Here is a 13,975-nt window from a genome sequence, read left to right as displayed (position 1 = left end):
AGGTTAAGAACTTCACTTTGGTCCTTTAAAACACTCGCTAAGATTTTTTTTGTTTGTTAGAGAACGTATGATAACACAGTTCCTTGTGGCACTGCAGTAAAGGTTTTTTTTTTATGTAGCAGCGTGGTCCTAGAGGAACGTTGTTCCGTTTCACTGTGTACTGTACCGGCTGTGTTTGCTTGAAGTGAGAATAAAATGCCACTTGACTTGAAGAACACTTTGTGGCTTCTTTAAAGCGCCAGATGGTTCTCTAAAGAACTTGAGAGTAAAAGGTTCAAGGGTTCTCCTAATGGCATCAGGCAAAGCTTTATTTTTAAGAACGTAGGCTGGTTATTAAAACCTGTAGTGTAATATTTTGCCTATTCATAGATCCGTAGAGCTTTTTATTCCTGAAAAATTTCCAACGACAGGAAGCATTAGCTCCAAATTGACATTATTTATGTTCATGTTATTGACACGTGACTTGTTTATTGAGTTATTCTCTTTCCTCCGTGGATGAAAGGCATCGTCTCTGTGCGAGCTGTAGCTCTGTTTTCCGAGGAAGAACCGTGCGGGAAGCTGTCAGCGTGAGGGCGTGTCCCCCTGCTGGAAGACAGAAACGTCCAGCGGCGGAGAGCCGGCCTCATGCCGAGTGTGGAATGACGTGATGCGGAATGAATTGCCGTAAAACCGCGTTGAACGTCGGCAAATAGGGTTTTGTTTGTTTTGGGGGGTTTTCATGCACCAGGCCTGAGACTTTTTTTTTTTACTTTTTGGACTGTGATTCAACTTGGTAGCATGTCAGGCTGTTAATAATGTTAACTGCTGTTTAACAACTGATCCATACACTGAAATTCATAGACTTTAGTCAATCCGGTTGTCTTTAAATGTGCGGTTCGGAGAAACTCCTCAAGTTTACCGAGCCTGTACGATGTCGGGATGAAATTCCATGTTGTCTTTGGACCACCGTCACTTCTTTTTAGTCATTTATAGGTATTGTACCTTCGTACGCATCTTCTAGAATCAGTTTTAAACACAGTTCTGTTGTACTTGGCCTCAGGATGACATATTTTAATATGCGTACCACAGAACTTTGAGATTCAAATGGAAGAGTGTGCGACAATCGCTGTAAATCTAGTACTTTTATCTCATTTGATGATTTTAAAAAGCCAACATTTCTAACTTTTATCTTTTTAATAACATGTTTCACTTGAACTTTTAAATCCAAATCACTAAAACTTTTACTTCGCAAGGATGATTTTAAACGTTTTGTCTTGGTAGAGTGTCTGTTCATCAGTTATATATATATATATATATATATATATATATATATATATATATATATATATATATATAACCTGAATAAATAACGGAAATTATTATTATAGTTATAATTATTATTAACTAACTGCTCAGTGACCAAGATGTTGTGGTTTTTTTCACGAGGTACCGAGAAATATGAAGGACCATCATTTCCTTCCCTGTGTGTTCGTAGAAAAAAAAGTAAGCGTGTCTCGCTTGCTCCATTATTTCTAAATCGATAGTTCCTCAAGTCTGTGACGTATAGCTAGTTAATTTTATTCATCTATTATTTATTTTAAGTGCGTGATAATGATGGCGATCACAATCAGCTACGATCAAAGTGGTTATAGTTCTTATTCCAGTGACACGTTTAACTTGAATTGAAGGGACATTTAATTGAGTTTTCTGATCTGAAGCTCGATATCGATCGGAAATGACATCATCATAACGTCTCATCACATTGTAAACCGCAATAAAACTATTTAGAGTGTTTAATATTCAAGGTTTAAGGATAATAAGCTGTAATGACTCGGAATAAACATGACGCCCGATGTAATATTCGCATTAGTGCATGACTGTCATAAAATGAATGAATTTTTACAGAAATTGAATCTAAATATTTGTCGTACTGTATGGGATTTATATCGACTTTCATTTTTATTCATTTTTTTTTATCATGCCACTGTAACACTTTAATCCCCCCATGAGAGGATAATAAAACTTTATCTTATTTTATACGACTGTATAAGGTCACATGACCTTAAACCCAACATTAGAGATTTTGTAGTAGCCTAATAATAATAATAATAATAAAAAAGTTTCAGCTTGAGTAAAAATGAGGCCCAGGGTGAAATCTCAGGAATTTTTAGGCTGTAGTTTTCCACACTGAACACGACTCTGTTATATGTAATGACTTTTACAGCAGTTTGGCTCCTTCTGACCTCCTGCGACTGTGTGGCGTCTGAATGAGCGCTGTGTGTGTGTGTGTGTGTGTGTGTGAGAGAGAGAGAGATGCGGTTTGCATGTGTCACACTAAAAACCCGTCCGGGTGTGAACGGCTCAAGCGGAACGGACATTGTGCAGAGCTTGTGCTTCCCCAAACCGTCCTGTACGTGTGAACCAAAACACACAATAAAGACATGTGCATCAGTATACTGTTATTTTATTTATAATCCTGCAGATGTACTAAAGTGTAGTCTGTGGTCTGAACACTTTTAATCATTAATGAGTCTGTAAATGAAAACACCTTCTGATAGTCTGTAGTATGGTTTGAATATGGTATGCTTTTTTTTAAAAATGAGATATTTATTGTAACCGTGGTTATAAATCATTTTCATAATGGTGTAGAAGACATGAAACTATCGTACAAACAGCCTACTATTATAGTAGCATGCATCCATCCATCTTCTATAGCGCTTATCCTTCTCAGGGTCGCGGGGGAACCTGGAGCCTATCCCAGGGAGCATCGGGCACAAGGCGGGGTACACCCTGGACAGGGTTCTTATAGTCCCGTTTAATCTAAAATATTAAAGAACATACTATATCTGCTTCTAGAAATATCTATACCCTTACGGAAAAGTCGAATTGTGTGGGTTTTTTAGGTGAATAGTCTTCCAGCGTCTTAGCACGTGAAAACATCTTGAATATAATCAAAGCAGTCAATATGTCAATATGACTATTAAATCTCTTTCAAGACTTTTATTTATTAATTTTAAACTTGAAATAAGCTTAGTTTTACTGGCAGATTGTGAAATTCTAATTGCAAGCATTTATTTCCATGTAAGAAGAAATATTTATCAATATCATAAAACAAATGAAACATAATAAGACGTAATAGATATATTCGATAAATTTGCCCAAGATATTTTTACTGCCACCACCGGAAGGTCGGGGGTTCAAGCCCCAGCACTGCCAAGCTGCCACTGTTGGGCCCTTGAGCAAGGCCCTTAACCCTCTCTGCTCCAGGGGGCGCTGTATCATGTCTGACCCTGCACTCTGACCCCAACTTCCTAACATGCTGGGGTATGCGAAGAAAAGAATTTCATTGTACACATGTATATGTGATCAATAAAGACTCATTATCATTATCATTATTCAGTAATAACATCAGCACACACCGCATTCAGGCTCGTCGCTCCTCGTCTAAATGCTAGACTGATAAAAAAGGATGATAGAAGGTGTTAATGTCGTTACCCATTGAATTACTACGAACCTGTACGAGTGTTCAATGAGCCTAATTAGCACACCACATTCCAGCCTGATGGGCACGTTGACTTGGCACAATGCACTGGAATGCAGATCACACAAACATCGGTGTGTTTTGTTTCTAAACCCAAGAATCAATTGTGCCAAACTGCACCAGTTTTATTCGCGTCTATTCTAAGTGTGAGACTAATCATGATGCGTACGAGCGACCGAGCTGACCCTCAGCTTACACCCGGCCTCACTGTGGGTCACAAGGCAATACTGTTCGGTTCATTTTGATCCCTTTATCTGGTGCGAACAGCACGGCTTTTCATGCAGCACCAGCCGAATCCTGTAGTGTAGAAGACTTGAATGGGAAGCATTGCTTCTTTGTTAGAGAACAGGGAGCAAAACCGCAGGAGGTTATCTTCCCTGCACCCGTAAAACGTGCTTTTTAGGAGGGAAATGAATTGAGCATTGTACGGAGTTATTAGCCGTAGAGCTAGTACACGACATGCTCGATTTACTGGTCGTGGTAACCGATATACTAAACAAAAAGCACTCATTACTCATTACATTTGGAGACAGAACATTAACTATATACAGAGAACAAACGTCATTATATAGCTTAGGCCTTTGTGTGTGTGTGCGAGTTTGTAGGGTGTAGGTTGTGCATAAATGTCAATATCATAAATACCAGTTATAAATAACTCACAAATAATCAGAAATCATTTATACCACTTTTTTAAAAGAGCTTTTAGGATTTTTTTAAAAAAAAATTTTTTTTTACTATAGCATAAGCATGAAATATTTGTCCTGGTACTTAAATGATCTAATATTATCTACTCCAACAGAGGGCGCTATGGATCCAGGGACTAAACTGCTTCATAAATTTGATCAGTGTTGTAATTTGTCTCCTTTTGACTCTCATTTGTAGCCAACCTGAATAGATTTACAGTTTATCACAAAACACGAGGCCCTACTTCTAAACTGAGATGTAATTGAATATAGTGGATTGAAATATTTGATCAAATAAACAAAACCAGCCGTTTATCTCATGCTCGTGGTGAAGGTTGGTCAATGAACAGAGCGGAACAGGTTTAGTTTAAGGATGCAAAGCTATAATCAAATTGATTAGCTTAATCTGGCTTGGAATGCACCTTAAGCAGGCTAATGATCTCTCATTAATGGAATTTGTGTTGATTCCCTCAGGGCACCTGCAGGACATGATATCACCCTCTGGATCTTTAACAACCCAAGGATTCTGTTGACTAAAGATAGTCACTTCAACCCATTTTCGTCACCGCTTTTTCCACCAGTTTCTATCTAAACCCTCGTTACCCCACGGTTCATTCCAGCTCAAACCATCTTTCTACATTAAATATTTTCTATCGCAAGCTTAGTCCATCCCAAAACCAGTTTCCACCGGTCTAGAACCAGTTCCACACCAACATCCCTTACCACAACACAACAACATTCTGTGGAATCTTAAAGCACCAATGAAATAGAGATAATAGTTCAAAAGTAGCAAGAGATCATGATAACGTGATGGTCAGTAAAAATGTGTCAGTGAGGTAAATAAATTGTGAATACAGTGCCACAGTGTACATTTTCCTAAAACTGTGTTACTATACAGTCCTGTGGTCTAAGGTATGAAGGACTTCCTGTACCTCAGTACCCATTTTCTCCATCCTCCATTCCAATTCAAAACATTTTACTACCCTAAACCCTTTCTACCCAAGCTCTGTCCATCCCAAAACTCATTTCCTCCGCTCACCTCAACGTATTTCCACCCACCTTCTGAGGACACAGGAATAAAGATGGCGACTTTACCGTTTTGATTTTCATCTAAATTATCCAATTTATTTATCCATTTCCATCCAGTACTCCTATACCCCCAACTTATATTTTACCTCAAACCCTATTATTCATCCTAAACCTTTTCTAACCCAAACTCTGCCCATTCCAAATCCCATTTCCAACACCTTTTCAACGTTAAACATTTTTATAACCCCAAATAATTTCCACCTCAACCACATTCTGCGGAAACAATTTTCCACGTCTTTTTCACACTAATTTCTACCCCAAAAAAATATCACTTTACCCCAACCTCTATTCCACCTAAAACCATTTTTAACCTTAAATGAATTTCTACCATCCTAAAACATTTCCACCCTTCACATCTTTCCACCTCAACCAATTTTAGCCCAACCCACTTTTTAACCTAAAAACCGTTTCCACCCTAGTTTGAGCCCAATCACTTTTCTACTTCAGTCATTACCCCAGCCCCATCACTAACCAAACCCCTTTTCTCTCTAATCCACCCAAATCTCATCCTAGCCCAGCCTGTTTTGAGCCCAGCCCCTTCCAAATCCAACCCCTTCCACCCCTGCCCTGCTATATGAAGAAGCTGCTCTGAGCTGAATGGGTGTACTTTAATCACACATACCACAGAACTCTCCCATTCACTTTGGATACAGAGGATATTCCAAGAGGACCTTGTCTTCTTTTCTTTAAATCTGGTCCGAAAGTTGTTGTTTTTTTTTCCCCCCCCAGATCCAACTTTTTCAGAACTTCCACAGTTCCTGGAGGTTGATTCCTGAAGTTGGTTGAAAACTTTCGGTGCAGCTGCTTTAAGACTGCTGCAGTGGATTCACACTGAGGAGGAGAATAACGGTCATCAAGCTCTCAAGATGCCACGTTCGTTTTTGGTGAAGAAGTATTTTACAAGCAAGAAGCCGAACTACAGTGAGCTGGAGAGCCAAAATGGTAAGCGTCAAACTTTTCCAAGCTTCTACAAGTTCGTTCACGGAGGTCTTGCCTTTTATGCAGAGTGTGTGTGGGAGTGTGTGTAAGTGATTTGACTTTGTTGCTGATTTTATGGTAGAGAAATGCTTACGGGCATATCCATATTCTTGGTGTGAAATCTTATCCAGTAAGAACCACATCCTTGCCAGTTTTAGTAATAAAAAAAAAAGAAAAGAAACGGTCAAAATGCACCAACCCAGCTGCATTTGCATGCAGAAATTAATATTTGCATTGCACAACCTGATCAGCAAGTAACTGTTTTTTTTATCAGGTGTTTTAATTTTAATTCTGAGGTCTAATTAATGCATAACATATGTGGATTCCTGAAGGGAGCAACAAACATCTCAAACGAGCAGTCCCCCCCACCCCCCCACCCCTCAGCAGAGGCTCTTTTCTACTGGTGCTGCTGTCCTATGCTGCAAATTACATCCTCCTGAATCTAGTTTAGCACTTAGAGCTGCAGTCCTCTGGCACTCTTGTGTCAATAAGTGGTGGAAATAAGACCCATTACCCCATAGTTGGTGTGCATCCAGAAAGTCCACACACACACCCACACACACACACACACACACATGCATACATAACCACACAAACCAGGCTAATCTAATTCACATGAAGTCATGTCCAGATAGTTCCAGTGAAACCCTTCCACACTAAGCCAAAGACAAATTTGTCAATGTTATTGCAAATTCACCCCGAGGAAGGTGTGGCGACGATCCAAAAGCCCCCATGGCATTGTGGGCAAACTCTACACTCTAAATAATCAAATCTGACTGCCTTTCTTTGTGACAAATCGACCATTTGACTGTAACACGATACCAGAGCATCAAAACAACTTAACCGTTTAACTGGATTAGGCCAGTGTGAACAGCCACCTGACTCTCGTTTTTTCCCCACTCTCTCTCTCTCTCTTTTCGCCAGGTCCAATCTCTGCCATGGTACCAGAGCGCTACCCGCTTGCAGAACTACCGACCAAAGAAGACGGCTCCCTGTTGACCACATACACTTCGGCTCTTGTATGGACCACCAGCGCCCTTCCGCTTTCCTTCCCTCCTTCATCCCCTACCACACCATCCTCCATCGCACCACTGGACCTCAGTTCTCCGTCCAGCTCGGGTGAGGAAGATGAAGGCAGAACTTCCGACCCCCCGAGTCCGGATCCTTCGGACCGTTTCCAGTGCGCTCACTGCGGGATTTCCTGCAGCAGCCGTGCCGCGCTTTCGCGCCACCAGCTCTCTCATTGCAGCGCAAGCACCAATGCCAACCTGGTTGAGAATTCCAACATGGCCGACAGCACGACAACAAGGGCTGCCTTCCGGTGCAAACACTGCCCCAAAGAGTACAACAGCCTGGGAGCTTTGAAGATGCACATCCGCTCACACACGCTTCCTTGCGTCTGCACCACCTGCGGAAAGGCGTTTTCCAGACCATGGTTACTCAGGGGCCACATTCGTACACACACCGGTGAGTAGCTAGGAAGTAACAGAGAAGTAATTAGCATAATGGAGATGTTTCACACTTGCTAACGTAGCAGTAATTAGCATAACTGATCCAAAGTAATTAGCGGCTCATAGTTAGATTCGAAGCAAATGTACTCACTCGTTCCTGTATAGCCTTGCCTTGTTAGCGCTAAGAAGATATTTGATCGTATTTTTAACATATAACATCTTTTTTTTTTCTCTCCAGGCGAGCGTCCATTCTCCTGCCCTCATTGTAACCGGGCTTTTGCTGACCGCTCCAATCTGAGAGCTCATCTTCAGACCCATTCAGAGGTGAAAAAGTACCAGTGTGGCACCTGCTCTCGAACCTTCAGCCGCATGTCACTCCTGCACAAACACACCGTCTCCAGCTGCTGCCCGACAGCCTAGACGCTCACACACAACCACCCACTCACTCACAATGGTGGTGGGGGTGTTAGCAATGGTTAACCACCGTCCTGTTGACTGTCGAGTCTGGTCCTGACCTGGTGGACGAACTCAGGTTAAGGGCGAAAATTTATCTGCTGGAAAGAACCCCAGAAATGTTTCTGAAGTGCCTTATATTGTGTTTCTTTTTCTTCGCTGGGTTTCATACCAGACAAAGACAGATTTAGGCAACATCGCACAAATGCTGCGAAATGTTTTCCTAACCCAGTTCGATCAAGGTTAACGGGGGGGGGGGGGGGGGGGGGGGGGTTGTATTCTGCAGTTGGGCCATGTGCCTCATTCTCAAGATGCCCATCGGTGCCGGCTGGTCCGGCCTTTTCCTTTTGCGTGCAGCTGCTGAAGAGGGGGAAGTGTGTGTGTGTGTGTGTGTGTGTGTGTGTGTGTGTGTGTGTGTGTGTGTGGTGTAAAGGGGGGGGGTATCTCTCACCATGCTCCACACACACTTTACAGCGATGTATTGGGACAGCTGTGTGAGCGGAGGCGGCGTGTCGACAGACATTTCAGTCCTGTAGATCTTTCCACACTTCTCTGAAAAAACGAGCAATAAATGCTGTCCTATTGTACCAACACTCCTCCCTAATGCATTTTATTTCCAAACATTTGTATCACGTCTCTGAATGTGTATTCTTTTTGTTTTCTTTTCTTTTTTTTTTTTTACTCGAATAAAATGTAAAGTGTGCACTAAAGTGTTGCAAAGCACAACGATTGTTGGAGAAAGTGACGCTATAGAAGATGGACGGTTCTTTAAACAATTTTTTTGTTGTTGTTCTTGGTGCCATCATTTAAAATAAAATGAAATAAATGTTTTTTTTTTAAAAAACTACTTTTTATGGAACCAGCTTTATCTGAAAAAAAAAAAAAATGGAAGAAACCAAAGATCAGTTCCAAGACCTTTTTGTCTTTTGCAAAAATAAATAAAATGCTGCATGGAGACTCTTCAAGCCATAGTGAGATATGACCTAATCTGCCTGTACATGTGCCTTTGTTTTTTTTTTTGTTTGTTTTTTTGTCTTTCACATTGTGTATTTATATATATACAGTGATCCTGTAACAGAGACGCTCTGCAATCACTCTTTTTTTTTTTCCTTTTTTTTTTTTTTAAATTCAGGTCCATTGTATCTCCATTTGACTTTTTTTTTGTATCTCCATTTGAAGTGAGTTTTCAATAAACTAATTTATGTTTGGATAAAAAAGAAACGTCTGTTCACTGTGTGATGTGAGTAAATACTGATGAAAGGAAGTATGACAGCACTCGTTGTAAAGCGTAAAGCGCTTGTGTGTGTGTGTGTGTGTGTGTGTGTGTGCGCAAGAACGAAAGACGTGTCGATGGATGAATGGAGCACCTGCGCACACCTGTCGTGCTGTCGGCTCCGGGATGCTATAAACTAGCACTAATGACACAGTACACCTAATGTTACGGATGAAAAGAGGTGGAGAAACTGTAGAAAAAAGACCCGAAGAGGAGGGATATTAAAGTATGGAGAGAGAGAAAAGAGAGAGAGAGGGAGAGGAAAGGCGAAGCCAGCACCACGCTAACCAGTGCATCCAGCCTTGAGCTCTTCTTCAACACTGCAATCGGTTAAATATGGGAAGCCCCAACAGGCCGAGGCTCAATCCTGGCCTGAAGTCCAGGGGCTTTCCTGGTGTAGGACGGCCTCCATCCCTCCCTCTCTTCATCCCTCGCTCCATATCTCCCCCCTCTTTTTTTCACCCCCCTCCTTTCCCCAGAACCACATGTTGGATCTACAATGCCCTTGTGACCTGCACACTGACGCCAGCCAGTCTTGCCGGAGTAACGATGCACTTCCTTCACCGCTTCGGAGGCAAGGAGCTCGCAGATTTTGTGTGTAATCGCTTATTCCTCCAAAACACACACACACACACACATAAACACACTGTATATACGTCAAACCTGTACGTCCTGTTCAGGTCATAATGACCTGATTTAGATTGCAGCTAAAAGTGGAACAATACTGCAGATCATTTTTCCGGTGTGACTTTTTTTTTTGAAATCGTACATATTTGTGCCCATATTGACGTAAGTAAAAATAAAGCAGCGTGTATCAACTTTTGATACAAAAGCCTGTTGTTACTTCACCAGGAAAGTATGTATAGCTATACAAGACAGGGATAAATAATATACCCAGGAGGTGAACGTACTTTTTACTCAAGTAAAAGTGCAATTACCGCTCTACTGGTAAAAGTCAAAAGTATGCTGTTGAATTCTGGATTCTGATTGGGTCAGAAGGTGTTGATTCATTTCCTATAACAGCAGCTCTGACAGTAGCGCAGGCTTATATTAACGGTGCGTTCACGTCGTGTCGGAAAGATCGTGTTTACGAGTCGAACGCACACACACGAACGCCACCACAAAGTCGTAATTACGAGTGGGAAACTCTGGATTTTCGGTGAGCTCCGAGTCGTGGGCGTGTCAGTATGGAAACATGGTGGAAACAGTGGATGCAACATCTGTAGCTGATGCTAAATTTGTTGAACTTGAATGTTTACTCGTCTAAGAAGCCGATTTCAGTTATGATGTCTCCGTTATACGCAGCGAGTTATCGAAAAACAAGCAAATCGGTTAACATTGAAGACGTCGCACAGGCATTTTGACATGTCTTTGTCAGGGTTTTTTAAATTTATAATCAAACTAGCTATTTGCCCGCACAAAATACGACAGTGGTGTACAATTATGATATAATATGTAACGATGACGTTTACAGCGGCTTCGTAAATTGATTAAAAACTTTAAAAAGCCAAACACAGCCGACGCGTGTTCTTTGTTCTTCATTTTCTAGAAATAGAGTTAAAAAGCCTGCTGTATGTCTTTGTAGTTAATGAAGAGAATTTATAACGCTATCTCGTTCTGACCAAAGTGACTTGAATGCACCTGACGTCGTTGATTTGGCGATATATAGAATCAGTCAGAGTTATGCTTTTCTCTTATATATATATATATATATATATATATATATATATATATATATATATATAGTAGTGCTTGAAAGTGTGAGAATTTTCAAGATTTCTGCATAAATGTGATGTAACACGTCATCAGATTTTCCTACAGTCCTAAAAGTAGATAAAGAGAACCCAGTTAAATAAATGAAACAAAAATATTACACTTGGTCATTTATTTATTGAGGAAAATTATCCAATCTTACATATCTATGAATGGCAAAAGTATGTGAAGCTTTGCTTTAAGTATCTGGTGTGACCCCCTTGTGCAGCAATAACTGCGACTATACGTTTGGGGTGAGTGTTGATCAGTCCTGCGCGTCGGCTTGGAGGAATTTTAGCCCGTTCCTCAGTACAGAACAGCTTCAACTCTGGGATGTTGGTGGGTTTCGTCCTTCCTTCAACAACACTTCTATTGGATTAAGGTCAGGACTTTGACTTGGCCATTCCAAAACGTTAACTTTATGCTTCTTTAACCGTTCTTTGGTATGACTTGTGTGGTAACGACTTGTGTGTTCAGGGTCGTTGTCTTGCTGCATGACCCACTTTCTCTTCGGATTCGGTTCATGAACAGATGTCCTGATATTTTCCTTTAGAATTCGCTGGTATCATTCACAATTCATTGTTCCATCAATGATGGAAAGTTGTCCTACCCAGATGCAGCAAAACAGGCCAAAACCATGATACTACCACCACCATGTTTCACAGATAGGATAAGGTTCTTATTGCTGGAATGCAGTGTTTTTCTTTCTCCAAACATAACGCTTCTCATTTAAACCAAAAACCTCTATTTTGGTCTCATCCATCCACAACACATTTTTCCATTAGACTTCAAGGCTTGTCCATGTGATCTTTAGCAAACTGCAGATGTGCAGCAGTGTTCTTTTTGGAGAGCTGTGGCGTTCTCCTTGCAACCCTACCATGCACACCATTGTTGTTCAGTGTTCTCCTGATGGTGGACTCACGAACATTAACATTATCTAATGTGAGAGAGGCCTTTAACTGTTTAGAAGTCACCCTGGGTTCCCTTGTGACCTCGTGGACTATTACACGTCTTGTGCTTGGAGTGATCTTTGTTGGTCGACCGCTCCTGGGGAGAGTAACAATGGTCATGAATTTCCTTCATTTGTACACAATCTGTGACTGTATTGGATTTCCAATAACTCTTTGATACACTTCCACAAACGTGTGTTGTGAAGATCAGACTATAATAGATGCCTGTTCTTTAAATAAAACAGGCCGCTCACTCACTCATGATTTCAATCAATGGGATGACAATCACCTGACTCTAATTTCACCTTCAAATGAACTGCAAATCCTAGTGGTTCACATACTTTTGCCACTTTTGTCACAGATATGCAATACTGGATAATTTTCCTCAATAAATAAATGACCGAGTATAAAATTTTTGCGTTTCATTTGAATAACTGGGTTCTTTTTAGCTACTTTTAGGGCTTGTGTGAAAATCTGGTGATGTTTTAGGCCGTATTCATGCAGAAATCTAGAAAATTCTAAAGGGTTTGCAAACGTTCAAGCACCACCGTGTGTGTGTGTCTAAGGCGAACAGACAGAGAATATGTACTGATTTCAGAGTTTGATGTGGTCGTCTTGCACTGAGTCAGAAGTATTAAACACGCTTTGCAGTCAGGGGGAAGGGAAGAGAAGCTCAAGGGGAGCTCAATTCCCTTCAGTCTGGGGTTCATGTTCTGAAAGAATGTGCGTGGGTGGGCTAACGGATGACGTAATGATGGTTCTTCAGAAAAGAAGGGACACTTTTTGTTCCCCCGCTGAAGTTAAAACAGCACCTCTTACCTGTAGCAGAGGGATCGTGTCTTATTTGAGCTGCGAGCGAGAAACGGCATCGACGCCCATCGTTTCTGAGAAGCTGCCAGAGGTGCGTATAGTGTGTCTGTCACTAATGGAGCTGGAATGTCACATTAGTCAAGGAGCACATGTGTCACACTTACAAAACACACACACAAAGAGTTAAGATCTTTAGATTGGTCCCACAGACATGAGGTGGCTCCTACGCTGACTAAACCTAAATCACGCACCCATTGCAGCTGAAATATGGCCCTTGTGTTTCTGCTCAGGGATTTGAGGGGGAAAGAAAAAAAAATGTTTCAGGCTATATTTAGAAAGGTTTTTCCGCTGACTGTGGGATCGGGAGAAAGAGCAGGCGCAGAGAAATCTCCTCAGGAACATCGACGCTGCGTCCAAAAACCATGCGTTATGAATTTGATATTCGTCTCAAAGCACATCAGTCCGTCCCTCTACAACGCCATAGCTGTCCAATGTTTCCTGGTGTCGAGCAGGTTTACTTTTGAGTTTCTCTCCCTCTACAGGATTGTGCACTTTACACAGCGCTGCACTTGCACCACACCATTTTTGGTCTCGTGAGCCAAAAAGGAAGCTCAGGGAGTGTATGCTGACCTAGTTTAAAATAAGGGGGATGCTTTTTTTTCTCTTCTCAGCCCCCCCATTATCTGTCTCCCGCTCTCTTTTCCTCCTCTAGCTCCGTACGAACCCTAGCTCCTAGACCTTGGGACACAGGAAACGGCTTGTCAGCTGCATATAAACAGCGGCCATTTTGCAGCTCTGATAAAAAGCATCTGGGTGGAGTAGCACAGCCGACACACACGCACACAGAGAGAGAGAGAGAGAGAGAGAGAGAGAGAGAGAGAGAGAGAGAGAGAGAGAAGGCCATCTAATCCAAGTCTCATCTGTCACTAGCACTGATGAGGTAAACGTCGCAGCCTACGTGTGGATTAGCCTAGCTTTTCATTTACACAGGAAGAGCCTTCCTTCTAGCTGATATT

General features: G+C 41.5%; 1 protein-coding gene across 1 annotated transcript; it reads left to right on the top strand.

The window, feature by feature from the left end:
- Window positions 1-5,872: 5,872 nt before the first annotated feature.
- Window positions 5,873-9,008, top strand: snai1b (snail family zinc finger 1b). Its single transcript, XM_017486388.3, has 3 exons — window positions 5,873-6,234; window positions 7,195-7,737; window positions 7,960-9,008. Exons 1-3 carry the CDS (start codon window positions 6,159-6,161, stop codon window positions 8,139-8,141), a joined length of 801 nt encoding a protein of 266 aa, XP_017341877.1. The 5' UTR covers window positions 5,873-6,158; the 3' UTR covers window positions 8,142-9,008.
- Window positions 9,009-13,975: the final 4,967 nt, after the last annotated feature.

The sequence above is a fragment of the Ictalurus punctatus genome, chromosome 15 (genome assembly GCF_001660625.3).
Source record: "Ictalurus punctatus breed USDA103 chromosome 15, Coco_2.0, whole genome shotgun sequence".
Classification (NCBI taxonomy): Eukaryota; Metazoa; Chordata; class Actinopteri; order Siluriformes; family Ictaluridae; genus Ictalurus; species Ictalurus punctatus.
This window is presented reverse-complemented; position numbering and strand designations above follow the sequence as displayed.

What these genes read in the sequence shown, in the direction of transcription:
- snai1b (XM_017486388.3), top strand. Translation starts at nt 6,159, where the DNA reads ATGCCACGTTCGTTTTTGGTGAAGAAGTATTTTACAAGCAAGAAGCCG. An exon ending in TGAGCTGGAGAGCCAAAATG is followed by an intron (nt 6,235 to 7,194) that starts GTAAGCGTCAAA and finishes TCTTTTCGCCAG; the next exon opens with GTCCAATCTCTGCCATGGTA. An exon ending in CCACATTCGTACACACACCG is followed by an intron (nt 7,738 to 7,959) that starts GTGAGTAGCTAG and finishes TTTTCTCTCCAG; the next exon opens with GCGAGCGTCCATTCTCCTGC.